Consider the following 27571-nt stretch of genomic DNA (forward strand, 5'->3'; position numbering starts at 1 on the left):
GGATGCCCGGATACTAGGAAGTCTACCATAGGCTGGTGCATTTTTCTTGGAGATGCCTTGATTTATTGGAAGTGCAAGAAGCAAGATTGTGTTTCTAAATCTTCCACGGAGGCTGAGTATAGGGCCATGTTTGCAGTTTGTTCTGAAATTGTGTGGTTACGTGGTCTTCTTTTTGAACTTGGATTTACTCAAACTGCTCTTACTCCACTTCATGGTGTTAATACCAGTGCCATTCAAATAGCTGCGAATCCAGTCTACCACGAACGCACAAAGCACATAGAGGTGGACTGTCATTATATCAGGTAGGCCTCCACACATGGTGTTATCACTCTTCCTCATCTCACTACTGATCTTCAAATAGCTGATGTCTTTACAAAAGCTTTGACGCGCCAACGACACAAGTTTCTCAGTGGCAAATTGATGCTGATAGACTTACCCGCATCAATTTGAGAGGGGATGTAAATATATTCTTTCCTTATTTGATCCCTTGAATATATCTTTAAGATTTCCATTATATTATTGTATATATTCTTGCTGTAATTATGCTATATTTATTCTAATAATAGGGCTAGGATCAAGGGATTTGATTATGTTTGATGTCTATATATTGTAATCCTTTTTGTAAATAAAGGGAACAGTTTTTTCCAGAAAACTCTCGCTTAAATTTGTCATTTACATCGTTCGATCGTGAGAAGGCTAGAATCGCATTTCCGAAGTCCGGATTTCCATACCAACAAAGAAAAGACAAGTCTTATTCAATTTTTGAACCACTATCCAAGAAATATTATGTATTTTGATATTGATGTGTGTATCCTAATGTATATGTAGTGACCCGTCCTGGATCACCTACTAATCAAAAACTTAAGCATGCAATTAAACTTAGACATAAAATAATCAGAGTGAACGCAGAAACTTAAACCAAAGACTAACCCAACAGAATAGAATCGGAAAACAATTGGAAACCCAAAGTAAAATATTGGGATAAGTTTTGGTATTTGACAAAACATGAAGAAATATTTGCAAGCAATCGAGATGCAAGCAGTCCAATCAAAAATTATATTGATACAGTTTAAGACTAATTCACATATCTAGTCCAAATATCAAGAATCCTGAGGAAACGAATTATCCAAGACATATTTCAAATTAATGACCGTTGCAAGATCTAGACACTTTTATTGAAGAACGAGCAACATCATTAAAATTCTCATAAAGACTTATTGAAGATTTAGAGGCAAAAGAGACATGTATTTATGACAAAGATGAACGTTGCAAATATGCATATATAAATGCATGTGAAAGCTTCAGAAAAGAATAGAGTTAGTCGTTTAACAACCACTGTTTTCATATAAGAAGTTTTTCAAGAGAACTGCTCACAAAAGTTGCATAGGAGCAGTCCAAATCGACCTTAACAAGTGGTATCAGAGCGGGTTTCTTTTTGTATCTGAACAAGTTCATATGGATGCTTTTGGAGAAATTGCTAAGAGTTTCTGGAATACTATCATGGATAATTGCTCAATCAAAACCATGGAAGCATATTCAACTGCTGAGAATATGTGGCAAAAATTTATTAAGCATGTCAAGAGTGAAAATACTGAAGAGGCCGAGATTTTTTCTGCAAAAGATGTTGAAGAATTATGTTGTTCATCAAGTTCAAATTAAGGGGTAGATAGTTGTTTCATGGCTCATGAAGATCAGCCTTCTACAAGAAAACAAGTGATTACTCCTTCATCTACAAGTGAACAGGTAACCTACTGATTTTACTCAAAAATAATTAGCTAATGCATTGCATGATATGGCTAATGAATATCAAATATTATGTTTAGCATTTGAAGAAATTATGGAAAATCAATTTGAACTATCAAACAAAGTTGAGTTAGAGGCAAAAAATTTTAAACTCCGAACCATAGATCGGTAGTTCCGAACGGTTTTCGGCAGCTAAGTTGTCCAATCAAAGACACATGGTTGGTGGAGAACAATCGAAAGCATGATCAGAAGCTCTGAAGGGAGATCGGAAGCTCCGATCACGAGTTCGTTAGTTCCGATTGTCGCCTATATATAGAGGGCCGAGAGCTCATTTTCAAATGCTCATTCCTCTCTTTTCTCTCTCGTCCCTAGGTGTTTCTATTGGGCTTTTAGGCCATTTAAGAGTCGCTTCGAAGTCCGAACGATAGCGAGGTGCTACCAGGATCTTAGTGGAGTTGTGCCTATGTTTTGAGGTCATCATCATCAAAGGGCTAATGAAGAATGTAGGTATATTTCTAGACTTTGAAAAGCTTTTGTGAGTAGCTATTAGTCTAGTTGACTTTTAGAACACTATAAGTGATATAGTGATTATATGCTTATAGGCTTGGACTCGAGTACCCGGGTGGCTAGGTTGCTTGAGTTACATGTTTTGAGGTACGGACGTACTATCCGAGATATCTTAGTTGAGTATGCATATTCTATGTTTGCATGTTTTATGTGGCATTACTGATATGTGCATTGATTATGTCATGGATATTATGTTGCATGCATTATCTTGTTGGGCCTTTTGACCATTGATATTACCTGTAAATGGGTCGCTCAGCTCGATGATATTTTGTGGATGGATGTCATGGTTTTTGATCCTGATAGTCCACGGTTTATGGTATGGGAGTGCCTCCTGATGCAAAGGCTCAGCGTACTACATACCATAATGCCTTTGACTAAGCAGTATTCTATTAATGATAGGTTCCCGGTACCTTTCACTTGCATTATGCATTCATAGCATGCGTATACTCATACATCTGTACTGAGCGTTTTTAGCTCACGTACGTCCGTGTATTTTTATTGGACATTCCATTCGACGGGGCAGTTGCAGGTTTCCCAAGTTAGGGAACCAGTTTGTAGTTGGTGACCAGGGAGTTATGGACTCAATTGGTGCCAGCAGAGTTAGTTAAGATTGACCTTCTTATTTTTGGATTTTTTGATTGGGTTGTACATTTATTGAGGTTGCAGTTATTTATCGGTTGTATTCTGCTGGGTTAGTATTCGATTTAAGTTTCCGCATTTTTCCCTTATTAATTGTTATTTAAGTTTTAATTGCATACTTAAGACTCTGTTAGTATGTTCAGGGGCGGAGCCACCCTAGGGGCTAAGGAGGGCTCCAGCCCCACCTAAAATAAAAAATATATATTTTTTATTATTTATAATATATGTGTAGCCCCACACCCATCCTTATATTTCCTCTTTCCTTCTCCCGTATTCCCTGAGAAAAGTGTTCTGGAAAAAAAAATTCTCAAACACTCCTATATCTTTAATCAATTGATACATCATATTTGGTTGCCAAAATTTATAATCGATCACATAGTTGGAAAGCTCTCATTGCAAGTTATCTTCTGACACTACTTTTGTGAAAAATTATTTTCTGCCTTAACACGAGATTTAAAAGAGGTGACCCAGATTTTGGTTTGATTGTTTTATTTTGGTTCTTCAATTAAAAGAATTTATTGTTTTTAGATTATTTGATAGTAATTAATAAATTAAATCTCTTGAAAAAAAAATTTAGACGGAACTCGGAAGTTAGCCGATAGAACAGAAGGGTTGGGTTGGGGATGAAATATTTGTTGTTTTATCTTGTTTTTTTTTCTTTTGTTATGAATTTGTATATATTCGTATAAATTAAATGAAATATTTTTTATCTTGTTTTTTTTTTTTGTTTTAAAATTAAGGTAGTTTTTTGGTGGAATCTCTTTATTAGGATTTTTTAAATGCTCAGTTAAATGTTTTTTCTAAGATTTGTTTGTGCTAATTGAATATTGTATAATCATGTATTAAATTAATTCTCATTGTTTACTTTTTTTGTTATTTTAATAGATTATAAAGGAACTCAAATAAAGAAAATAAAAACTATCGATTTATTTTTTAAACCAAAAGAGCAGACATCGACAAATCAGGAGCATTCTCCATCCAGTATTGTCATCTCAAATCCCAGTGATCAACAACCGAACAAATCTCCTAGAATTGATATTGATGTGAGTACTCTTGAACCTGATCCGGCATTACGCACTCCGATATGGAAATATCCTGTTAATCAAATGGATGAAATCAGACGAGCTTATATCAAGATGGGGTCATATCAACCTTTTAAGAATGAGTATCCATCGACCAAATTTGGAAGTCTAAATCAACGGTTCCAAAGTCATTGGTTTAAGAAATTTACTTGGTTAGAGTATTCTCCTTTGAAAGATGCAGCATTTTGTTTTCCGTGTTTCTTGTTTGAACATAAAAAACCTCGCAATTCTACGTTTACGATAGATGGATTCAAATATTGAAAGAGAGTTAATGATGGGGATAGATGCATATTTTTGATGCATATAGGATGCAATACTTCACCACATAACAAGTCTGCGGAATATATTAATAATTTGATGAATATACCTTGTCATATTGACAAAGTGATAAATGCACAATCTTCATAAGAAAAGTAGAAGAACAGATTGCGTCTTACAGCAACTATTGAAAGCATTCGATGGCTCACTTTGCAAGTATGTGCACTTAGAGGACATGACGAATCTCGAGCTTCTAAAAATTGTGAAAATTTTATCGAGATGATAAAATTTATGGGAAAAATGAATGAGATTATTGGAGAGATCGTCTTGGAGAAAGCTCCAAAGAATGCAAAGTATACTTCACCAGATATTCAGAAAGATATTTTGAATATTATTTCCAACCAAGTGAGAACCAAGATTCGTAAAGAAATCGGGGATGCAAAATTCTGCATTTTAGTTGATGAAGCAAGAGATGCATCTAACAAGGAGCAGATGGCAATTGTATTAAGATTTGTAGATAGTGATGGATTTTTAAGAGAGCGATTCTTTCCCATTGTACATGTAACAGATACAACTGCTACAATACTTAAGAAAGAAATATCTGATGCTCTTGGTCGTTATGACTTGCATATCCACTACATGCGAGGACAGGGATATGATGGAACTAGAAATATGCGCGGTTCTTGGAATGGATTACAAGCTCTTTTCTTGAGAGATTGTTCATGTGCATATTATGTACATTGTTTCGCTCATCGGCTCTAACTAGCATTAACTGCAGCTGCTGAAAAAGAGGTATCCATTTGGTTATTCTTTTCAAAATTGAATTCCATTTGTAATCTCATCAATGCATCTCCTAAACGCCACGCCGAGTTACATTCTGCTCAAAGAATTGAAGTTGCGCATATGGTAGCTACTGGTGAATGTGATAATGGTAGAGGATGTAATCAAATTGGAAATTTATTACGGCCTGGAAAGACTCGTTGGAGTTCTAATTTTGACTCACTTTGTATCATGATTGATATGTATAGATCTGTCACTACTGTGTTAGAAAACATGGTGAATGATGGGGCTTCTAATTCTATCTGTGGTGAAGCTAGTTGTATTTTTATTGCGATGAAGTCTTTTGATTTCGTATTCATATTACACTTGATGCAGAAGATAATGGGGCAAACAAATCTGCTTTGTCGATCATTGAGAGAAATCTCTGTATATTTTAAGTGCAATGGATTGTGTTTCAACTACTAAAACTTTACTGCATAGTTTGAGAGAAGAAGGATTTGTTATCCTACTTAGTTATGTGAAATAAGTTTGTGTCAATCATGATATTGAGATACCACACATGGAAGCTCGTAATAAATCTGGTACGGGTCGTTCTTGTCAACAAAAAGATTCAATCACAGTTCAGCACCACTATCAATTTGATGTATTTACAACTGCAATAGATTTTCAAGTTGAGAGCTTAATAATAGATTCAATGATGGGACAGTTGAACTTCTTAAACTTAATTGTGCTTTGGAACCTAAAGAAAACTTTAAGTTTCTTAATTTTGATCATGTTTATCGACTTGCTGAGAAATTCTACTCCCTTGATTTCGATGCACAAGATTTGCATCACTTGAGATTGCAATTGGATCACTATACACTTGATGTTGTTGGCCATGAAAGATTTCAGAATTTATCATCTATTTCTGAATTGTGTCGAAGATTGGTTGAGACAAATAAGTCAGAAACCTAAAATTTGATTGACAGTTTATTTTTTCATGTGTTATACTTTATATTTGCATCATAAATACATTGTTTACTTATATATTAATCTAATATGTTTATTTAATTGATAGGTTGATTCGTCTTATTTTAACTCTCCCAGTTTCTACCGCAAAAACAGAACGAGCATTTTCAGCCATGAAGCTTGTTAAAACAGCTCTTCGAAATAAGATGGAAGCAGAGCTACATTGAACGGGATTTGGTCGAAAAAATTGATAACGATTTAATCATTTTTGAGTTTGATTCTAAGAAGAATCGAAGATCGCAACTCTAGTAGTGTTTTAGCTCTGTGTTTTTTAAGGTATTAAATATTAAATACTTTTGTTGCATGTTTTCATGAAGTTAATATTTACATATTTTTTAATTAATTATTTATTTTGTCAATACATTCCAGTACGGGGCGGAGCCAGCCCCAGGTATTTTTGAATCCTGGATCCGCCCCTGAGTATGTTATTTCGAGACGGATCACTACATGAGTAGTACTCGTCAAGTGAGATCTATCGAAATGTGTTCAATAAAAATGTGATATTAGAAAAGAGAGGATAGTTTTATTCAAGTCTTGTTTGATTGTAACGTTCTTTGGGTTTAGTGGATTCGCTTGATATTTGGGTGTGTCCCATGGATGTAAGTCTATTGAATCGAACCATGGTAATTCTAGTATCTTTGTGTTCTTTATTTTACTATTCAGGCACGTAATAAACAACATAAAGAACAGGTCACCAACATTGCAAAATAACACGCTTTCACTTGACATCAGGAATGTTTTGTTTTATTTGCAGGAATATACTTGGACGAGAAGGTGATTTGATAAGTTCAAGTTATTGCACTTCTATTGCATGTGTTTGACTTTATTAGATTTTGTTATTTATTGAGCGTTACTATGTGTTTTGTTGTCATTTTTGTCGTTTGCATGGAATTTTATAAAATAATAATAATAATTTTTTAGGCATAAAATGTAATGAAAATAGACTGAAAGATAGGAGGAAAAGAGTGAAAGACAAAAATTTAAAGAGAAAAAGAAATCAGAACCAATGGTGCTCCCGTGCCAAATTCCGCGGCCCCCGACGCTTAGACAGGCGTCCCCGTGTCAATCAAACATCGCGAAAAACATAAAATCAAGTTGAGGAGCACCCGTGCCCATCGGAGTCCATATTTTTGCACTAAATCATCTTAAAATTTTGGTATCTTTGTGTTCTTTAACAATTAATATAAAGAACAAGTCACCGAAAAACGTAAAATCACGTTGAGGAGCACCCGTGCCCGTCGGCTATTACATATATAAATATGTGAGTTTATTTGTAAATTTATATGACTAATTTTTTTCATTAATACTACATAATTAATTTTTTTTCAATTATTTATGTGACTCTTCAACTAATTAAGTAATTTATTTAAAAAATTATATCATGCATTATTTCAAATAAAAAATTAAAATTTTATCCATATACTATTTATTATTTGATTTTTTTCTTATTTGATATGCACTCTTTCTCATAAAAAATTAAAATTTTGTGCATCTACTATTTATTATTTAATTTTTTAATTATTTGATTTAATTTTTCTATTATATATATCTAATATCTAATCTAATACTTTATTCTATTATATATATATATATATGTATGTATGTGTTGAGAATTAAATTTTGGTGTTTATAAGAGATAAACTGATGAGATAAACTGATGATGTGTTTTCTGCTAAACTGATTGGATTCAGTCTGGTAGTGAGACGTCAAATTGGCACGAGCTAAACTGTAGTGAGCTAAATTGAAGATAAATTATATGTCTAAACTATCTCAAAAATATTTTATGAGTAAAATCGCCTAAACAAGTCTTCAGGAAAAAGAGCGATTTTATTAAGAAAAACGTTAAACTGAAAAGCACGATTTTAAGCTAGCTAAACTGAATCCTTCGAAGATCAACTAAACTGAAGATACTAAGTTGGGTCATCAACTGTTAACGCAAAGACTTTATCAAGGTAGTAAACTGGTCTTTCGAACGCCTCACACTACATCAATCTATCATCAGTTTACCATCGCGATTTGAATTGGATAAGGTTTTCCGTACTCTGACACCCTCTGCAACGTAGTACCGCGATCCAAAATAATGTCAACCTCAGAGTATGTCGGTGAAAGAGACGAAGCAACGGGTAAATTTCAAATTCTATCAGAGACATTTTAAATTAATGACCGTTGAAATCCGAAGCCTATAAATAGGCATCTTGATCAGATGAAGAATAACTTTTGGCCAAACTCTTGCTTCTGTGAATATTTCAACATTCAAGCCTTCAAGTCTGTGAAGTGTTTTGATCAAGAAACTCGAAGCACAACACTTCAATTGTTACTCTGATCATTCAAGGATAATTTTTGTGCAAGATTAAATTTGTAGCATTTGTATCTTATCGGTGTAGGAATGAAATTGAGTTGTAACTATGAGTTCTGAGATAGGTTGTCGTGTATAAGTCTTAGTCTTGGATCGAGCTTTTGCAAATTGCTTGTCACAGTCAAAGTCTTCTAGTGATATCCTTCTGAGAAGGAAAAAAAGTTACTTATGAGTGATTGAAATCTTTGAACATCCATAAACATCTCACTGTGTTTTCCATCAGTTTACATACATACTATCAATCTTGCATACACATTTACATCAAGTGTTTAGAATATGCATATTGACATATTTTCGCACATATATTGTTTGTCAACCTGCATTAGACACCAAGATAAATCTAGAATTCAATGACCAAACCGATTGAATTCGTTATCAATTCATCGAAACAATTTTTAGAGTATATTCACCACTTGCTCCCCCCCCCCCCCCACACCAACACACACACACACACACACACTAAACTGATCCTAACATTATGTATATATTATATTTATTTATTTTATTTTATAACTATAAATATATGAGTTTGATTTGTGAGATTATAATTTTACCCTCTTATTTATTTGTGGTTCATAAAGTTGTTTATGTCATTTTTTTGCACCAACTTAATAGTGTCATTTTTTCCTAAAACACATATTGCATTTTTTATCTTTAAAATATGTGTTTTATTGCACATTTATTTAATTCTTATTATTTGAGAAATTTTATTTCCCATAAAATTAACATTCATCAATATTAATTTACAGAAGAATCATTGTGATGTAAAATTAATTATTTATATTATGTAACTCTAAAAAATAGAGAAAGATTTTAAATGGTTAAGATTTTAGCACAAACATGAGTGATATTGAATTTAATAACAATTTTAGGGTTTTTATTTTAACATTAATATGATCATTTTTTAATTCAGAAACTTTTTCGAAACATGGAGCTTGAGTTGTTGTGTATTTTAAAATATTTGAGTTGCACCGTCACCACCATCTATAGCTATTGGTAAGCGTCATACATTCGGTCCTACATTATTTTTATTGTTTTTCTTTATGATTAGTATTTGGATGGAAAAAAATACTCATTTACTAATATACCGCTATTAACTACATCTTGAAACTTGTTCTATAATTTTTTGAATACAGTAAATGAGGATAAAATAGGAAGTTTGTACAAAATTTGTTTCCCAGTGATTTTTTCTTATTCCGTGTGAAAAAAAGTAGGTCTATATAATTGAGACGAATGAAGTATATATCTTTTTTCACTTGAAGAGAGTTGTCTTTATATCAAAATCACGCAAAAATATCGATTAAAGAGTTTCACATATGGATAGATGAATATATATGATTTATTGTCATGCACATAGTTTTTTTATCTATTGTGTTTTTCTCTATTTAGATTGATAAATACTTCTAAAAATAGTATTATTAAACGAATTTAAACATTATCTAAATTTCGTAATCATGTTTTCAACGGTTAGTCATCCACGTGCAGCACACGTGCACTTTTCTTTTTTTTTTTTGAAACCCAAACCAGAAATCAATATTATTAATAATGATTGGGGTTATTACAAAGCTGATTCAAATAAGATGAAATGAAATTCGGAGGCTCTCTCCAAGTCATAGGACTAGCATAGGAACAAGAGGCTTTTTCTAAAACATGAACACACTCGTTCGCTTGTCGCCGAGCAAAACTAATTGAGAAATCGTGCTCATTACTGATTATATCTTTGCATTGTTGCACGATCAAGATTCTGATACGCCAACATGCGCTGATTTGATTGTGTCCACAACTCCCTTCGCATCTAGTTCAAAACGTACCTTCTTCCAACCCAAACTTCAAACTCATGATAGCTCTTTAAGAAGACCCATTGCTTTTCCTTCCTTTACGTCAACGACTCCATTTATAATGCGAGTTCTCAGGGGCGGATCCAGAAAATTTGTTATGGGGGGCAACCAAGAGAAGAACCAAAATTATCACAAATATATATATAAAAATCATCATGTAACATAAGTTAAAATATAATATTTAAATTTAAACAATATATTTAAATTTCAAACTTAAATTACAATTGACCTCTACGATTTGACATTTTTTGAAAATAATTCATAATAAATTCATTCGACAAGCTACGAAATATATCTTTTTCAATATAAGTAATTAAACTATCATTCAAATATTCATCTCTCATTCGATTACGAAGGCGATTCTTAATAATCTTCATAGCAGAAAATTCTCTCTCGACTGTAGTGGTTGCGACTGGTAAAATCAGAGCCTAAGTCACAAGCTAGTATACTTGTGGATATGCCACATCTCTTCTTGTTTGAACCCTCTTTCTAGAAATATCACCAAGACCTTGTAATTCATAAGCTTCAATATTCACACGCATATCCATCACAAAATTCTCAAGTTGATCCGGAAGTGACAAAAGCTGAATGGGTGAAAATATTTTGGGTAGAATTGAGCCAATTTAACCAGTCGTTGTTTGTCAAAAGCAGCAAATGAATTTGATGGATTTAGGCATGCCACACAAAGCAACAATTCTATATTTACCTCATTGAATCTGAAATTCAGCTCTTGCAATTGCATATCAATAATTGTGTTAAACAATTCAACTTGATAATGATGTAAGTTTGTCACTTTTTTAGCTTTTCGTCGTGATCTTATCTCACCAACATATAAATCATTCATATCCAAAGTGTCGACATGAAACTTCTCACAAAAATTGAAAACTTGTTCAAGTAATGTATTCCATCCATCATCCCGCATTCCTTGAATTCTTTTCTTACATATACCAACTAATAACATGGCTTGCCCAATATCTTGGTTTTTTATTTATAGTGCTAGGGACAAATAATTTGTTATTCCTAATATTGAATTCATCAAGTGTAAATTAAACACAAACTCAAATGATTACATATCTTTTACCAAACGCAATGCTTCGGCTCTTTGATCTGAATGCGATCCATCTTCCACAATCTCATCAAGAACATCAATTGCAGACCCAAACATTTGAATCAAACTAAGCATAGTATTATATTGTGATCCCAAACATGTATCACTTGGCCGAACGAGTGTGCTCTCTTGATTCAAACCTCGACCCTTGGTGATTTCTTCATTTTCCAAGGCTTGTATGATTTTAGCAGCCTTTTTATCTCGCGAAGCATCATGGCATTTACAGGGGCCTCCAACCACATTAACAATATTACAAAGCACGTGAAAAAGTGAGGCGATATTAATATGATTCTTTGTCACGGCTACAAGAGCAAGTTGGAGTTGATGAGCAAAACAATGAACATAATACACACATTCATTTTCCTTTAAGATAAGAGTTTTTAGTCCATTAATTTCACCTTGAATATTACTTGCCCCATCATATCCTTGTCCACTTATCCTAGATACGCTTAATCCATGTGCAGATAATAAATCTAGAAGGGCACATTTAAGTGCTTGAGCAGTTGTGCTAGCGACATGCTTAAAGCCCAAAAGACGTTCAACAACACATCCTTTGCTATCTACAAATCTCAAAACAACGGCAAGTTGCTCCTTTACTGAAACATCACGAGACTCATCCAGTAAAAGGGATAAAAAAATATATAACCAAGATCTTTCAATATCACATTGGTTGTTTCCAATGCACAAGCTCTAACAATATCTTTTTGAATGTTGTGACAAATTAACTTATCATTACCAGGAGCATTATCAAATGAAACTGTAGTAACCCAGATTCCATTTTAAGATAATAATATGTTAAACATGATTTAGGATTGGTAATTAACCAATTCCAGTGTTTAATCGGACTTCAAAATCAAGAATTAAATTTTCATTTTCTGAGCCAGTTCGGACGGTCCGAAGAGGACTTCGGACGGCCCGAGCTCAGCACACCGGGGGCTCCGAAGGTGAGCTTATTGACTTCGGAGTTAACGCAAGTTCGGACGATCCGAAGTAGGATTGGACGACCTGAACTTCACCTGTGCCAAGTAGGCAGGATTACTCAGCCATGGTTGTTGACAAGTGTCGAATTTAGGACACTTCGGACGACCCGAAGTGGTGATCGGATGGTCCGAACTCGACGTGTCTCGCATGCAGGTAGTGAGTTGGATCGGACGATCCGAACCCCAGTTTGGAGGGCCCGAACTCGACCAGAAATTTTCATATAAATAGGATTTGTTCGATTTTAGTTTGATTTACAAATTTCCGATTTTCCTTCTCCAGTTATATAGTGTGAATTATACACTTGAGGGCTCTATCGGTTATAATCGAGGTTCTGGAATAACCAAGGTGTGGTTATAGTCATCCGGGACCAGCGACTCCAAAGGGCTATCTACGGACGAAGGTATGGTCTGGGAATCTATTTAAGTTTTGGGAGTACTTATTAGCTTAGTTAAGGCTTATAGAACTTATGTATTGATACGGTGAACTTTTGAATATAGGCCTGGAACCTAGGATCTACTATAATTGAACTAGCTTAGAAGTATGTACACATTGACTGAGATTGCCAACGAGTATACATGTTTATATGTTGCATTTATTTGGCATTATTATATGGCATGATATATGATTTACCGTTTTCCATATTCACATGTCATGTGCATATACACGTTGAGCCTATACCTTGTTATACCTGATTATAGAGTCGCTCAGCTCTATACTCGATAGTCTGTCACTGAAAGTACCGCGACGGCGGGGACATGTATGTCTGACTACTCTGGTATACTAGACGAGTGTGGTTGCACCCAGAGGTTGATCCGTGCGGTGGCAGCACTCATGTGGCACCGGTACTGAGCATGACTTTTCAGATGACCTTTTACCAGTCATCATGTTGCATGCATTATATACATATGTTTACTCATGTTTATGTACTGGGCGTTAACGCTCACGTCCTAGTTGTTATCTTGGACACCCTATTCCATGGGGTAGGTCGCAGGATGGACAGAGCTGGTAGTTCAAGGCATGACTAGGGAGCAGGAGCCTTGAGGAGTTTATTATACAGCAGGATTCGATATAGCTGTATAATGTTTACTTTTAAGTTTTTCGATATGGTTGTATCACTACAGTATTAAGCCTGGATATATTTTACTAAGCTGATATGTAATTTATGGATTATGTTTCCGCACGTTTTACTCTGTTAAGTATTTTGCTGTATTAAGTTTAATGCATGCTATTAGTTGCCAGTTAGTAGGTGATTCCTTGCAGGGTCACTACATTTTTAGTATCAGAGCATGCATAGATTTTGGGAATTAGTACTTGGGATTTAGTTTAGTCTTGATTAATTCTTGCGCATTTGGGATTTTAATGTGCAATTCTTTTCAGGATATGACTGACGAGAGTCACGATAGTGTTGGCCAGGGAGGTGGTCATCATCGTCATCATCGCCATCATGATGATCGATATCGTTCTTATGAGGGTAGAAGTCGTTACTCTATCAATAAGTTCATGCAAGTAGGACCGAAACCCTTGTTGGGAGGTGAGAATCCTGAACAGGCAAGAGGTTGGATATCTAAACTCGAGAGTGCGTTTCGAGCTTTTGATTGCACTGAGGAGCAGAAACTGGAAGTTCTAGAATTCGTTCTAGAGGATCGAGCACGCTTATGGTGGGATGCCAAAGCTACTCAAGCACGTACTGAGAGATGACGGATGACTTGGGGGGATTTTTGTCAGCAGTTTCAGAAACTGTATTTTCCTCCAGCAGTTCGAAAGGCACGATCTATGGAGTTGCTGACTCTGAGGCAAGGATCAATGTCTATTGATCAATATCAGCAACGATTTCTTGATCTGCTACCTTTTAGTCCTCATATCAATGACAGTGATGCGTCCAAGTATGATATCTTTCTGCAAGTCCTGAATCAAGATATCTACTCACAAGTTGTCGTATGTGATAATCCGACATCTTATGAGACTTTGGTGAACCGTTGCCGTCAAGTGGAGAACAGCAATAGGCGGGCACTGTTGATGTTGCCAGGACAGCCTAGTGGATCTCTTGGGCCTAGGGCTCAATCTGTTGTGCAATCTGGACCTATGTCTTCTTCTACTCTACTACTTCGTCTGGTTCTCGTGGTTCACGAGGTAATTTCCTCTTTGGGAAGAAGAAGAAGAAGAAGAAGAAGAAGAAGAATAAGAAGGAGGAGGAGGAGGAATTTTGCAGCCACTATGGTGGGAAGCATCCTGCAGCTTCGTGTCGGAAAGCTACTGGTTCTTGTTATATTTGTGGTGAGCAGGGACATCTGCGGAGAAATTGTCCTCAGCGCATGGGTTCTGCTGGTGGATCGGGATCACAGGTTGGATCTCAGGCTTTTACTTTTCCACGTCAGCAGACAGCACCACAGAGTTCTTCTAGTTACCGTCCACAAACTCAAGGGCAGGTATTTGCTCTGTCTCAGGAGCAGGCTACTAAGGGAAGCGATCGCATGTTGGCAGGTACCTTTTTGTTATGTGGTATTCCTGCACTTGTTTTAATTGATACTGGAGCATCACATTTCTTTATTTCTAGTCGCTTTGTTAAGAGACATAGATTACCTTATGTATCATTAGATATGGATTTATTTTTATCTACTCCGCTAGAGCAGGAGGTAGTAACTAAGCGTCTAGTGATGGGTTGCCTTCTAGAGTTTGAGGGTAATGTGTTATCGGCTAATTTGATGATATTAGCAATGGCAGATTTTGATTGTATTTTGGGAATAGATATGCTGACTTTGTATCATGCTACTGTGGATTTTTATCAACGTCTGGTACAGTTTCATCAGGATGAGGGTGATAGATGGTACTTTTATGGTGAGGGTGTGCGACCTCCAATGCCACTTGTATCAGCTCTGAAGGCATGTCATGTCTTGGAGTCAGGTGGGGAGGGCTATCTCATTTATGCAGTTGATATGTCCACGAGTAGTTTGAGTATTGATCAGCTACCGATTGTCAGCGAGTTTCCTGACGTATTCCCTGATGAGATTCTTGGTTTTCCTCCGGTTCGAGAGGTTGAATTTGGTATTGATCTAGTACCAGGAACGATGCCTATATCCCGAGCACCTTATCGTCTAGCACCGTCAGAGATGAGGGAATTGAAACAGCAGTTTCAGGATCTGCTTGATAAGGGATATATTCGTCTGAGTATTTCTCCGTGGGGAGCACCTGTTTTATTTGTCAAGAAGAAGGATGGATCGATGCGATTATGTATTGACTACAGGCAGTTGAATTGTGTCACCATCAAGAATAAGTATCCTTTACCACGGATTGATGATCTTTTCGATCAATTACAGGGTACTTCTGTTTATTCGAAGATAGATCTGAGATCTGGATACCACCAGATGCGGGTACGAGACTCAGATATTTCTATGACTGCTTTCAGGACCAGATACGGCCATTATGAATTTATGGTGGTGCCATTCGGTTTGACGAATGCACCGGTAGTCTTTATGAATCTGATGAATCAGGTATTTCGAGAATATCTGGATAGATTTGTCATCATCTTAATTGATGATATTCTTGTCTATTCTCATGACAAGAATGAGCATGCACAACATCTGAGAATTGTTTTGCAGACGTTACGAGATAAGCAATTGTATGCGAAATTGAGCATGTGTGAATTCTGGCTTGATCGGGTAGTGTTTCTTGGTCATGTGATTTCTAGTGAAGGAATATCTGTTGATCCAAGTAAGATAGAGACAGTGCTGAACTGGTCTCGTCCGACGATGGTTGCTGAGACTCGAAGTTTCTTGGGTCTAGCGGGTTATTACCGTCGGTTCATCGAGAATTTTGCACAGTTGGCCAGGCCTTTGACACGGCTTACATGGAAAGATGTTTCCTTCATATGGTCCTCGGATTGTGAGGAGTCATTTCACGAGTTGCGTAGACGTCTTACTACTGCACCTGTGTTAGCTCTACCTTCTGGATCAGGAGGTTATGTTGTCTATACTGATGCCTCTGGTCAGGGGTTAGGATGTGTTCTTACACAGCATGGACATGTTATTGCCTATGCTTCTCAACAGTTGAAGACGCATGAGAATAATTATCTAGTACATGATCTCGAGTTAGCCGCCATTGTATTTGCACTCAAGATTTGGAGGCATTATCTTTATGGTGAGATATTTGAGATATTCACGGCTCACAAGAGTTTGAATTATTTATCCACTCAGGCGGAGTTGAATATGCGACAGATGCTGGATGGATCTTTTGAAGGATTATGATTGTGAAATCAAATATCATCCAGGTTTTGCTAATCTTACTGCTGATGCATGCCTTCAGTCGGCAGGTGAGACTTTCTGCACTTCAGACTAGTGAAATATCTCATTTGGTTCAAGAGTGTTGTTCATTGAGTTTTACACTCAAGCACAAGAAATGAAGAAATGGAATTCATTTGTATACTATATTATCTGAGCCAGCATTGTATTCTCGGATCAGAGATGCTCAGATATCTGATGTTAAGACTCAGCGTTTGGCACGTTTAGCCAATGGGGGTAATACATCTGGATTCCATTTTCAGGCAGATGGTTTATTGTGCTTATCAAATCGAGTGGTTGTACCTGATGTTACGGAGATCAGGAATGATATTCTATCTCAAGCTCACAGGAGTCAATTGTCTGTTCATCCTGGAAGCATGAAAATATAAAGGACTTGCGAACCAGATTCTGGTGGAAAGGGATAAAGCGGAGTGTATATCAGTTTGTTTCAAAATGTTTGGTTTGTCAATAGGTCAAGGCTGAACACCGACGACCAGGTGGATTACTGCAGAATCTTGAGACTCTCGAATGGAAGTGGGAGCATGTGACTATGGATTTTGTCACCCATTTGCCTATGACTTCACGTCAGTGTGATGCTATCTGGGTTTTGTTGACCGTTTGACGAAATCAGCACACTTTATTCCTTACAACCGAGAGTATTCTTATGATCGCATGGCACGCTTATATATCCAGGAGATAGTGCGATTACATGGGATTCCAGTGAGCATAGTTAGTGATAGAGATCCACGATTTACCTCACGTTTCTAGGGTAGTTTTCAGCAGGCGTTGGGTACCACTCTGAGTTTGAGCACTGCATATCATCAGGAGACTGACGGGCAGTCAGAGCGAACTATTCGTATGCTGGAGGATATGCTACGTTCTTCTGTCATGGATTTTAGCTTATCTTGGCAGGATCAGTTACCTTTGATCGAATTTGCCTACAATAACAGTTATCATCGTAGTATTGATATGGCACATTTCGAGGCATTGTATGGTCGACGGTTTCGTACTCCGTTATTCTGGGATGAAGTCGGGGAACGACAAGTCGAGGGTCCTGAATTGGTGCAGCAGATTGTAGACAATGTAGATTTGATCAAGCAGAGGATCAAAGTCGCTCAAGATCGACAAGCCAGTTACGCTAATATTCACCGCAGGCCACTTCAGTTTGAGCCTGGTGAATATATGTTCCTACGAGTGTCACCTTTTAGGAAGGTGATGAGGTTCGGTGTGAAAGGCAAGTTATCACCTCGTTTCATTGGGCATTTCCAGATACTGGAGAAAATTGGAGATGTTGCATATCGTTTGGCGTTACCGCCATCTCTTTCCAGTATACATAATATTTTTCATGTGTCGTTACTTCGACAGTACATAGCTGATGAATCCATATTATCCAGCATACTGATATTCAGCTAGAACCAAATCTGTCTTTTGTTGAACGACCACTCCGTATCCTAGACAGGAAGGAGAAAATTCTTCGGAACAAGACTATACCACTTGTGATGGTACAGTGGCAGCGCCGAGGTGTTGAAGAAGCAACTTGGGAAACCGAGAGCTATATGCGGGCTGAATATCCTGAGTTGTTTGCTTTGTACTTTTGATTACCATGTAAAGATGTAATTACAGTTGTTGTAATAAAACATAGTTTGATTTTTCATATTGTTATCTTGATTTGTCTTTAGATTTTATTTCGCAGACGAAATATCTAAAGGTGGGGAGAATGTAGTAACCCAGATTCTATTTTAAGATAATAATATGTTAAACATGATTTAGGATTAGTAATTAACCAATTTCGGGGTTTAATCGGACTTCAGAATCAAGAATTAGATTTTCATTTTCTGAGCCAGTTCGGATGGTCCAAAGAGGAATTCGGACAGCCCGAACTCAGCACACCGGGGGCTCCGAAGGTGAGCTTATTAACTTCGAAGTTAAGGCAATTTTGGACGATCCGAAGTAGGATCGGACGGCCCGAACTTCACCTTTGCCAAGTAGGCAGGATTACTCAGCCATGGTTTTTGACAAGTGTCGAATTTAGGACACTTTGAACGACCCGAAGTGGTGATCGGACGGTCCGAACTCGACGTGTCTCGCATGCAGGCAGTGAGTTGGATCGAACGATCCGAACCCCAGTTCGGAGGGCCCGAACTCGACCAGAAATTTTCCTATAAATAGGACTCGTTCGATTTCAATTTGAATTACAAATTTCCGAGTTTCCTTCTCCAGTTATATAGTTTGAGTTATACACTTGAGGGCCCTATCGGTTATAATCGAGGTTCTGGAATAACCAAGGTGTGGTTATAGTCATCCGGGACCAGCGACTCCAAAGGGCTATCTATGGACGAAAGTATGGTCCTGGAATCTATTTAAGTTTTGGGAGTACTTATTAGCTTAGTTAAGGCTTATAGAACTTATGTAGTGATACGGTGAACTTTTGAATATAGGCTTGGAACCTAGGATCTACTATACTTGAACTAGCTTAGAGGTACGTACACATTGACTGAGATTGCCAGCGAGTATACATGTTTATATGTTTCATTTATTTGGCATTATTATATGGCATGATATATGATTTACCGTTTTCCATATTCATATATCATGTGCATATACACGTTGAGCCTATACCTTGTTATACCTGATTATAGAGCCGCTCAACTCTATACTCGATAGTCTATCACTGAGAGTACCGCGACGGTGGGGACATGTATGCCTGACTACTCTGGTGTACTAGACGAGTGTGGTTGCACCCAGAGGTTGATCCATGCGGTGGCAGCACTCATGTGGCGCCGGTAGTGAGCATGACTTTTCAGATGACCTTTTACCAGTTATCATGTTGCATGCATTATATACATATGTTTACTCATGTTTATGTACTGGGCGTTAGCGCTCACGTCCTAGTTGTTATCTTGGACACCCTATTCCACGGGGTAGGTCGCAGGATGGACGGAGCTGGTAGTTCAAGGCAGGACTAGGGAGCAGGAGCCTTGAGGAGTTTATATTACAGCAGGATTCGATATAGTTATATAATGTTTACTTTTAAGTTTTTCGATATGGTTGTATCACTACAGTATTAAGCCTGGATATATTTTACTAAGCTGATATGTAATTTATGGATTATGTTTCCGCACGTTTTACTCTGTTAAGTATTTTGTTGTATTAAGTTTAATGCATGCTATTAGTTGTCAGTTAGTAGGTGATTCTTTGCAGGGTCACTACATAAACTCTTCTCACTTATTCGTTATGATGTGCAAGAAATTTTAGAAGCTCGAGAAAGTTTCTTTGATTGATTGAATTTTGAGATTCATCATGCCCACGAAAAGGAAGTCCTTGTGCAAAAATCCATCTAATGCAATCAATTACTGCTTTTAACCAAATACTATAATTTAGTATGTTTTGTTCAGATGATCTAGCTAAACTAGTTTCAATATGCTGCTCTTGATTTAGTAAATCCTGGCATTTACTCAAAGTTTTTTATGAGCACTGTTATGTCCTCCCTCATGTTTATGAAGTTTATCTTTATTTTTCCAATTTCTGAAACCTTTACTGACAAAAGTATCATCACCACCTCCTTGGTGACCCAAATCGTTCTTGAGAATATAACAATAAAGACGGAATGTTGCATCCTTTTCTATGCTATATTCCAACCATTTAAATTTATCAAACCAAGCACGATTAAATCTTCTCAAAGTTCCTTGGATTAATGATTGTGGAAATTCATGTTCTCGAGGTTGGAAAGCACCATCTAAATAGTATTTTCTCCTAACTTTTTCACGAATATTTGGATCAAAATCAATAATCTTGAGTCTCTTTCTTTTGAGCATCCATCTTCTTCCCCCTTTCTTTTTATTTATCTTAGCATATCTACCAAAATAACTATAAACAAATCCAATTAATTTTTTTAAAGATATTTTTTATGATTATTATTAAAAATATATTAAAAATAAATCAGAGTGCATATTATACATTGATAAACTATAATAAAACAACATAAGTTATAACTTATAAGTACATAACAGAAGTAAGTGATAAACCAAATTCCTAAGTACTTTCAATAATCAAAATTAATTTTACCAATGGCTATCAAACAAAAGCAAATCGACAATTGAATAACCAATACCATTAAATATTAGAATTTTATAAATTAAACATAAAACAAGTCAATCAACATAAAAGAAAAATTGATAAAAGAGACAAATCTAAAAAAAATAAAAGAAAACGAGAATAATGGAGAACGTACCTGTAGGCTGTAGGCTAGAGAGGAGATTGAATGGACGATCACAATTCACAAAATAAAAGCAATTATAAGAGTTAAAAAAACCTATTTGTTTTTAAGCATAAAACATTATAATTGGGCCATAATTTTTTTTTACAAAATATGGACACAAAATTTTACCGGCCCAATTTGCATACATGCGGTAATGAATCTGACTCTGCCTTTCATTAGGATTTGTTCCTAATTTAATTTTATTAAATATTATTTTTTTTAATTCTAAGGGTATTTTGGTAATTTTATATCACAAATTTAAGGGTGCAGTTAATGGAGCCGCCACTGAGTTCTGCAGTTTACCACTCGTCCTTCTTCATCCCTCAGTATGCATCATCCAATCCCAATCTGTTGTGCCTCATCGAAAAAGGCCGCATTCACATTGCATTTGAAGAATGACCGTGCTGGTTTATGCCACAATTTGCATGTGTCCTCCATATTTTCATGTGTGTTTATCTCATGTATAATCTGTTTGGCTCCCATCCAATCACATAAATACTCATGTGCCAGCTTATTTGTTTGGATCGAATTGATGTTGTTGTTCCACACTTTTTCATTTCTTTGTCGCCAAATACTCCACAAGAGCATGCAAAACTTAGCTCTCGCACGTGCACTTTTGTAGTGACCCTACCCGGATCCACTATCTAATCAGAGTTAATTAGCGCATGCAATAATATATTAAAAGCGTAAGGAGCGGATAATTTAAAACACAACAAATCCAATCGGCAGAATACAACCGACGTTAACATAAGTGTATAAATATCATTATACAACCAAATCGAAGGTTCAGGGTAAACAAATCCCTACCCTCTAAAACCTCATACTCTCGGATCCTCAATCCTGCTGAGAGCCGTCTGGACCGTCCAGCCTCAAACCTGCCATGTCACAAGGTACACCACAATACCCAAACACAGGGGCGTGAGCGACAACGCTCAATACATAAGCAATGATATATGTACAAATATGCGCACGCAGATGATTTAAAATCTCAGGTAAAACACTTGCTCATGGCGCCAGAAATATATAGTACCGGCTAGAGAGCGACTCCGTGGGGTACACGTATATCCTATATCAGGGCTGAGCCAACCCCATCCTGACCCGAATCCAAAACAGGATACAAGTCCCTTATGAAAACTGTCATACCTGACTCGAGTCCAACATGAGATCACTGTTCCCTATGGAGACTGTCAATGACTCACATCTCTCAGGATGCAGTCATACATAAAATCATGCATGTGCTAAGGCGGTAAAACATGCTAAAACATGATAAAACATATATCACATACTCATGCAACATACATGCAAATATATCATGCCGGCTATCTCGGTCAGTACTTACGTACCTCTAACACTGCTGGTCAAAAACCTAGCTCCGCTGGTTTATACTCCAAGCCTACTAATCCAGTCTACTACTACTACAATGCAATTACTCATGCATCAATAATTAAGCTCTAAAAGCCTTAACCTATAGCATACTCCTAATTTTTTTTGGAAGCCAAAGCTATACATGCGTCCGTCGTTAGTCCTTTGTTGTCGCTTGCCTCAAAACTAGGTCACAGCTCCGCTACAAAGCCGGGATCGCTATGCTACTTCCGGATTCCCCATAGGACGCCTAGATCTCCCTAGATCTGAGTTAGAAGGCCTAGGAATCGAGAGAGAAGAGAGGAGAGAGGTGCAAGAAATGAGCTCTCGGACCCTCTATTTATAGACACGAAACGGAACGTCCGTTCCCCATCGTTGCATCCGTTCTGCCTGACGAACATTGTGTTCGTTCCTCTTTGTTGCTTCTGATGTCCCATCAAGTGCGTAAGCAATGACGTCATCTTGCTGACGTCACGGATGACATCAACTGCCAGAACGTTGCTTTTGTTCCATGAATGTTGCTTCCGTTCCTGGTCACCCTTCGGGCCTTTTCCGATCATTCTGAATCCATTTCTGAAGTTCGTTAATCCAATCGAAACTTCCTTAATCATGTATTAATAAATCAAAACATGATTATACGATTAATATACTCATTAATCGTTAATTATGGATAAAGTTTCTCCCCCACTTAAGAAATTTTGTCCTCGAAATTTAAGTCTAGAGGAAAAACATGAATAGTCAACTAAATGTTCTTTATTACAATTGTCCAAGTATAAATTCGATACAAAGAAGTAAAAAATCTCAAAATAACTCGGGGTGCCCAGCTCGCATCCGGCTCTCTAACTCCCAAGTAGCTTTCTTTGTACCTCTACGCTACCACTGTACCATCACCAATGGTATACGCCAGTTACGAAGTACCTTGTCCTTCCTGTCTAGAATCCGTAAGGGCCTCTCCACATATGACAGATCCTGATCTAATTGCACCTCGGTCGGATGCAAAATATGCGACTCATCCATCACGTACTGTCTCAGCAAAGACACGTGGAACACATCATGAATCCCCGAAAGATCTGGTGGCAATGCTAGACGATAAGCCACGTCCCCATCCTTCTCGAGAATCTTGAAAGGGCCAATAAATCTCGGTGTCAGCTTACCCTTGCGACCGAACCTCATCACCTTTCGGAAAGGTGACACGCGCAAGAATACATGCTCTCCTACCTCGAAGTGTAACGGTATCCGGTGAGCATTCGCGTAACTAGCCTGTCGATCCTGGGCCGCCTTAATCCTGCGTCGGATCAACTCCACTGTATCATTCATCTGCTGAATCATCTGAGGACCCTCAACCTGACTCTCGCCAACCTCGTCCCAAAACAGAGGTGTACGACAACGTCGTCCATAAAGAGCCTCAAATGGTGACATGCCAATACTGCGATGGTAACTATTGTTGTAAGCGAACTCCACCAATGGTAAATGATCATGCCACGCTGGACCAAAATCCATCTCTGCTGCGCGAAGCATATCCTCCAAAGTGCGAATAGTATGCTCGGACTTTCCATCCGTCTCTGGATGATAAGCCGTACTCAAGTTCAAAGTAGTACCAAGGGCTTGCTGGAAACTACCCCAAAATATCGAGGTGAATCTCGGATCCCTATCACTGACAATGCTCAACAGAATACCATGCAATCGAACGATCTCTCGCACATAAAATTGTTTCATCCTATCAAAGGTATAATCGCGGTTATAGGGAAGAAAATGGGCTGACTTCGATAATCGGTCCACGACCACCCAAATAGCATCACAATTCCTGGAAGACATGGGCAAGTGGGTGACAAAATTCATCGTCACATGCTCCCACTTCGACTCAGGAATCTCTAAGCTGTGAAGTAACCCTTCGGGTCGTCTAAACTCTGCCTTGACCTGCTGACACACAAGGCATCGGGATACAAACTGATAAACGTTGCGCTTCATCCCTTTCCACCAAAATCGTGTGCGAAGATCCTTATACATCTTCATGCTGCCTGGATGTACAGAAAATCGACTGCGGTGAGCTTGTGATAAGATCTCTTCCCTCAAAGCAGAATCCTCGGGTACCACTACTCGACCAGAAAGACACAACACACCGTCTCCTTGCATATGGAAACCAGAAGTATTTCCACCCTCAGCCAAACGGGTTAACTTCTGAGTCCTCAGATCAGAATTCTGAGCTTCTCGGATTCGTCGATACAAGGCTGGCTCTGCAAGCACAGAAGAAACGCGAATCCCTTGATGTTCTTTCTTATGACGGAATGTGAATCCCAAAGAACAACACTCATCCACTGCCTTCGAAACCGAACTGGTACGAAGGGAACTCACATAGACTTTGCAACTAAGTGCATCAGCAACGGGGTTTGATGAACCTGGATGGTACTTGATCTCACAATCATAATCCTTCAACAGATCCATCCAACGATGCTGCCGCATGTTCAACTCAGCCTGAGTGAACAGATACTTCAAACTCTTATGATCGTTAAAGATCTCAAATCTTTCTCCGTACAAATAGTGACGTCATATCTTCAGAGCAAAGACAATGGCTACAAGCTCTAGATCATGTACGGGATAGTTCTCCTCGTGCGTTTTCAACTGTCTGGAAGCATACGCAATCACGTGGCCATTCTGAGTCAACACGCACCCCAAACCCTAGAGAGAAGCATCAGTGTAGATTACAAACCCACCTGATCCAGAAGGCAAAGCAAGAAATGGAGCTGTCGTCAAACGACGTCTCAACTCACAAAAACTATCCTCACAAGCATCAGACCACATGAAAGAAGCATCTTTCTTCGTCAGCTGTGTCAAAGGCCTAGCTATTTGAGAGAAATTCTCCACAAAACACCGGTAGTATCCTGCCAAACCAAGGAAACTACGAATCTCAGAAGCTGTAGTCGGACGCGACCAATTCAGAATAGCCTCTGTCTTGCTAGGGTCAACAGATGCATCCTCTTGAGAAATGACATGACCAAGGAATACAACTCGGTCGATCCAGAAGTCACACTTGCTCAACTTCGGATACAACTATCTCTCCCTCAAGACCTGGAGTACAGTGTAGAGATGGTAGGCATGCTCATCCATGCTTCGAGAATAAACCAAGATATCATCGATAAACACCACCACGAACTTATCCAAAAAGTCGCGGAACATCCTGTTCATCAGATCCATAAAGACATCTGGAGCATTCGTCAAACCAAACGGCATCACTAGAAACTCATAGTGTCCATACCGTGTACGAAATGATGTCTTAGGAACATCCTCCTGCCAAACTCGCAACTGATGATACCCAGACCGAAGATCAATCTTCGAATAGACAGAAGTACCCTGCAACTGATCAAAGAGATCATCTATCCGCGGAAGAGGATACTTATTCTTCACTGTCACTTGATTCAACTGACGGTAATCAATACAAAACCGCATCGAACCATCCTTCTTCTTGACAAATAGCACTGGTGCTCCCCATGGCGAAACACTGGGTTGAATGTAGCCCTTATCAAGAAGATCTTGAAATTGCTTCTGCAGCTCTTTCATCTCTGATGGTGCTAAATGATAAGGAGCCCTGGAAATCGGTGCAGTCCCTGGCAGTAACTCAATGCCAAACTTGATCTCCCTCACTGGAGGCAAACCTGGAATCTCCTCCGGAAACACATCTGGAAAATCACGAACCACTGGTATCGCCTGGATATCTGGTTTCCCTAAGGATGCGTCAATGGCGTAGATAAGGTAGTCTTCCCCGCCAGACTCTAAAGCATGCCAGGCTTTCAGAGCAGAAACCAGTGGAATTGGGGGTCGCGCTCCCTCACCATAGAAATACCAAGACTCATCATCCTCTGGTCGGAACTGAACAAATCTCTGATATCAATCCACTATCGCGCGGTAGGTAGTCAGGATATCTATCCCAATGATGCAATCAAAATCCTCCATAGCTAGAACCATCAGGTTAGCACTAAGCTGATGCCCCTCGAAATCCAAAACACAACCCACAATTAGACGCTTGGCTAAAATCTCCCTACCCATAGGAATAAAAACTACTAGCAAGACGTCTAAAGGAATGAATGGCAACTTATACTTCTTAGCAAAACGTGCTGAGACGAAAGAATGCGATGCACCAGTATCAATCAAAACATACGCAGGAAAAACACATAAACTACAGGTACCTGCAATTATCCGATCACTGTCAGCCTCTGCCTGTTCCTGGTTAAGCTCAAAGACCTGACCTTGGGCATGTGGCCGCAAATAAGAATGACCTCGAAAAGGAGTCTGAGCAGGCTGCCACTGAGACTACTGCGGCTGCTGATGCTGCTGCGAATACTGCTGCTGAAAAGGTGGCTGCTAGAACAGAGGTGGCTGAACAGATGCCTGAGAACCTCCTGAACCACTCGCTGCCCCAATCAGCATCGGACAATCCCTCTTCATGTGACCCTCCTGACCACACTGAAAACATGCACTGGTCGATCGACCACACTGTCCTGGAGGATGCCTGCGTCTGCACTGATTACATCGGTTCGGTCTCTGTCCACCAAAACGATGCACTCCACCGGATCCAGATGAAGAAGAAGCACCTCCTGTCTTCTTGAAAGACTGGCCCTTCGGACCCAAAGGGCTAGAACTCGCTGGTCTGGAAGAAGAAGAGAAGAGTTCCCTGTTCCTCCAGATACTATCCTTCGCCTGGCGACAACGGTCCACCAAGCCCTCGTAGGTCATATCACTGCCCACAGCAACCATCCAATGAATCTCAAGGTTCAGACCCTGAAGAAAATGGTCGTACTTCGTTATAGAACTATCAGCAATGTGAGGACAATAAGGTAGCAGATCAAAGAATTTCTGCTGGTACTCCTCGATCGTCATCGTACCCTGTCGCAGACTCAGTAACTCACTGGTTTTCGCCTGTCGTAGAGCTGAAGGAAAATACAGTCTCTGATAAGCTGTACGGAACTCACCCCACGTAGCTACTCCTCTCGCTGCTATGAATGGTGCGAAAGTAGATCTACACCACTTCCTTACTCGTCCCTCAAGAATGAAGGCAAGAATCTCCATCCTATCCTCGTCTGTGCAACGAAACTCCTGAAAACACTGTTCCATTCTCTCGAGCCAATCCTCCGCCTCCTCAGGCATCTCACCACCTGCCAAGGGATTCGGGCTAACCTCCTTAAATATGCGCATGCTCACTCATTTGCGCTCCTCATTCTGACCTCGATGACGTCTACGATCATTCGGATCGCCCCATCGACTGCCGCCTCCGCTATCGTGGCTCTCATCGTAATCTGTCATCTGTTGCATAAGAACAGATAAT

General features: G+C 38.4%; 3 protein-coding genes across 3 annotated transcripts; 1 reads left to right on the top strand and 2 right to left on the bottom strand.

Annotated features, from left to right (window-relative positions):
• Window positions 1-4589: 4589 nt before the first annotated feature.
• Window positions 4590-6244, top strand: LOC140873915 (uncharacterized). The gene is made up of 4 exons (XM_073277199.1): window positions 4590-4968; window positions 5068-5388; window positions 5776-6010; window positions 6127-6244. The coding sequence occupies exons 1-4, from the start codon at window positions 4590-4592 to the stop codon at window positions 6242-6244; spliced, it is 1053 nt and encodes a 350-aa protein (XP_073133300.1).
• A 4467-nt stretch (window positions 6245-10711) lies between these two features.
• Window positions 10712-11193, bottom strand: LOC140873916 (uncharacterized). The gene is made up of 2 exons (XM_073277200.1): window positions 10978-11193; window positions 10712-10855 (listed from the first exon to the last, which is right to left on the bottom strand). The coding sequence occupies exons 1-2, from the start codon at window positions 11191-11193 to the stop codon at window positions 10712-10714; spliced, it is 360 nt and encodes a 119-aa protein (XP_073133301.1).
• A 144-nt stretch (window positions 11194-11337) lies between these two features.
• On the bottom strand, window positions 11338-27441 carry LOC140873917 (uncharacterized). The gene is made up of 3 exons (XM_073277201.1): window positions 27132-27441; window positions 12026-12136; window positions 11338-11975 (listed from the first exon to the last, which is right to left on the bottom strand). The coding sequence occupies exons 1-3, from the start codon at window positions 27439-27441 to the stop codon at window positions 11338-11340; spliced, it is 1059 nt and encodes a 352-aa protein (XP_073133302.1).
• Between the last annotated feature and the right edge of the window lie 130 nt (window positions 27442-27571).

The sequence above is a fragment of the Henckelia pumila genome, chromosome 1, assembly GCF_033568475.1.
Source record: "Henckelia pumila isolate YLH828 chromosome 1, ASM3356847v2, whole genome shotgun sequence".
Classification (NCBI taxonomy): domain Eukaryota; kingdom Viridiplantae; phylum Streptophyta; class Magnoliopsida; order Lamiales; family Gesneriaceae; genus Henckelia; species Henckelia pumila.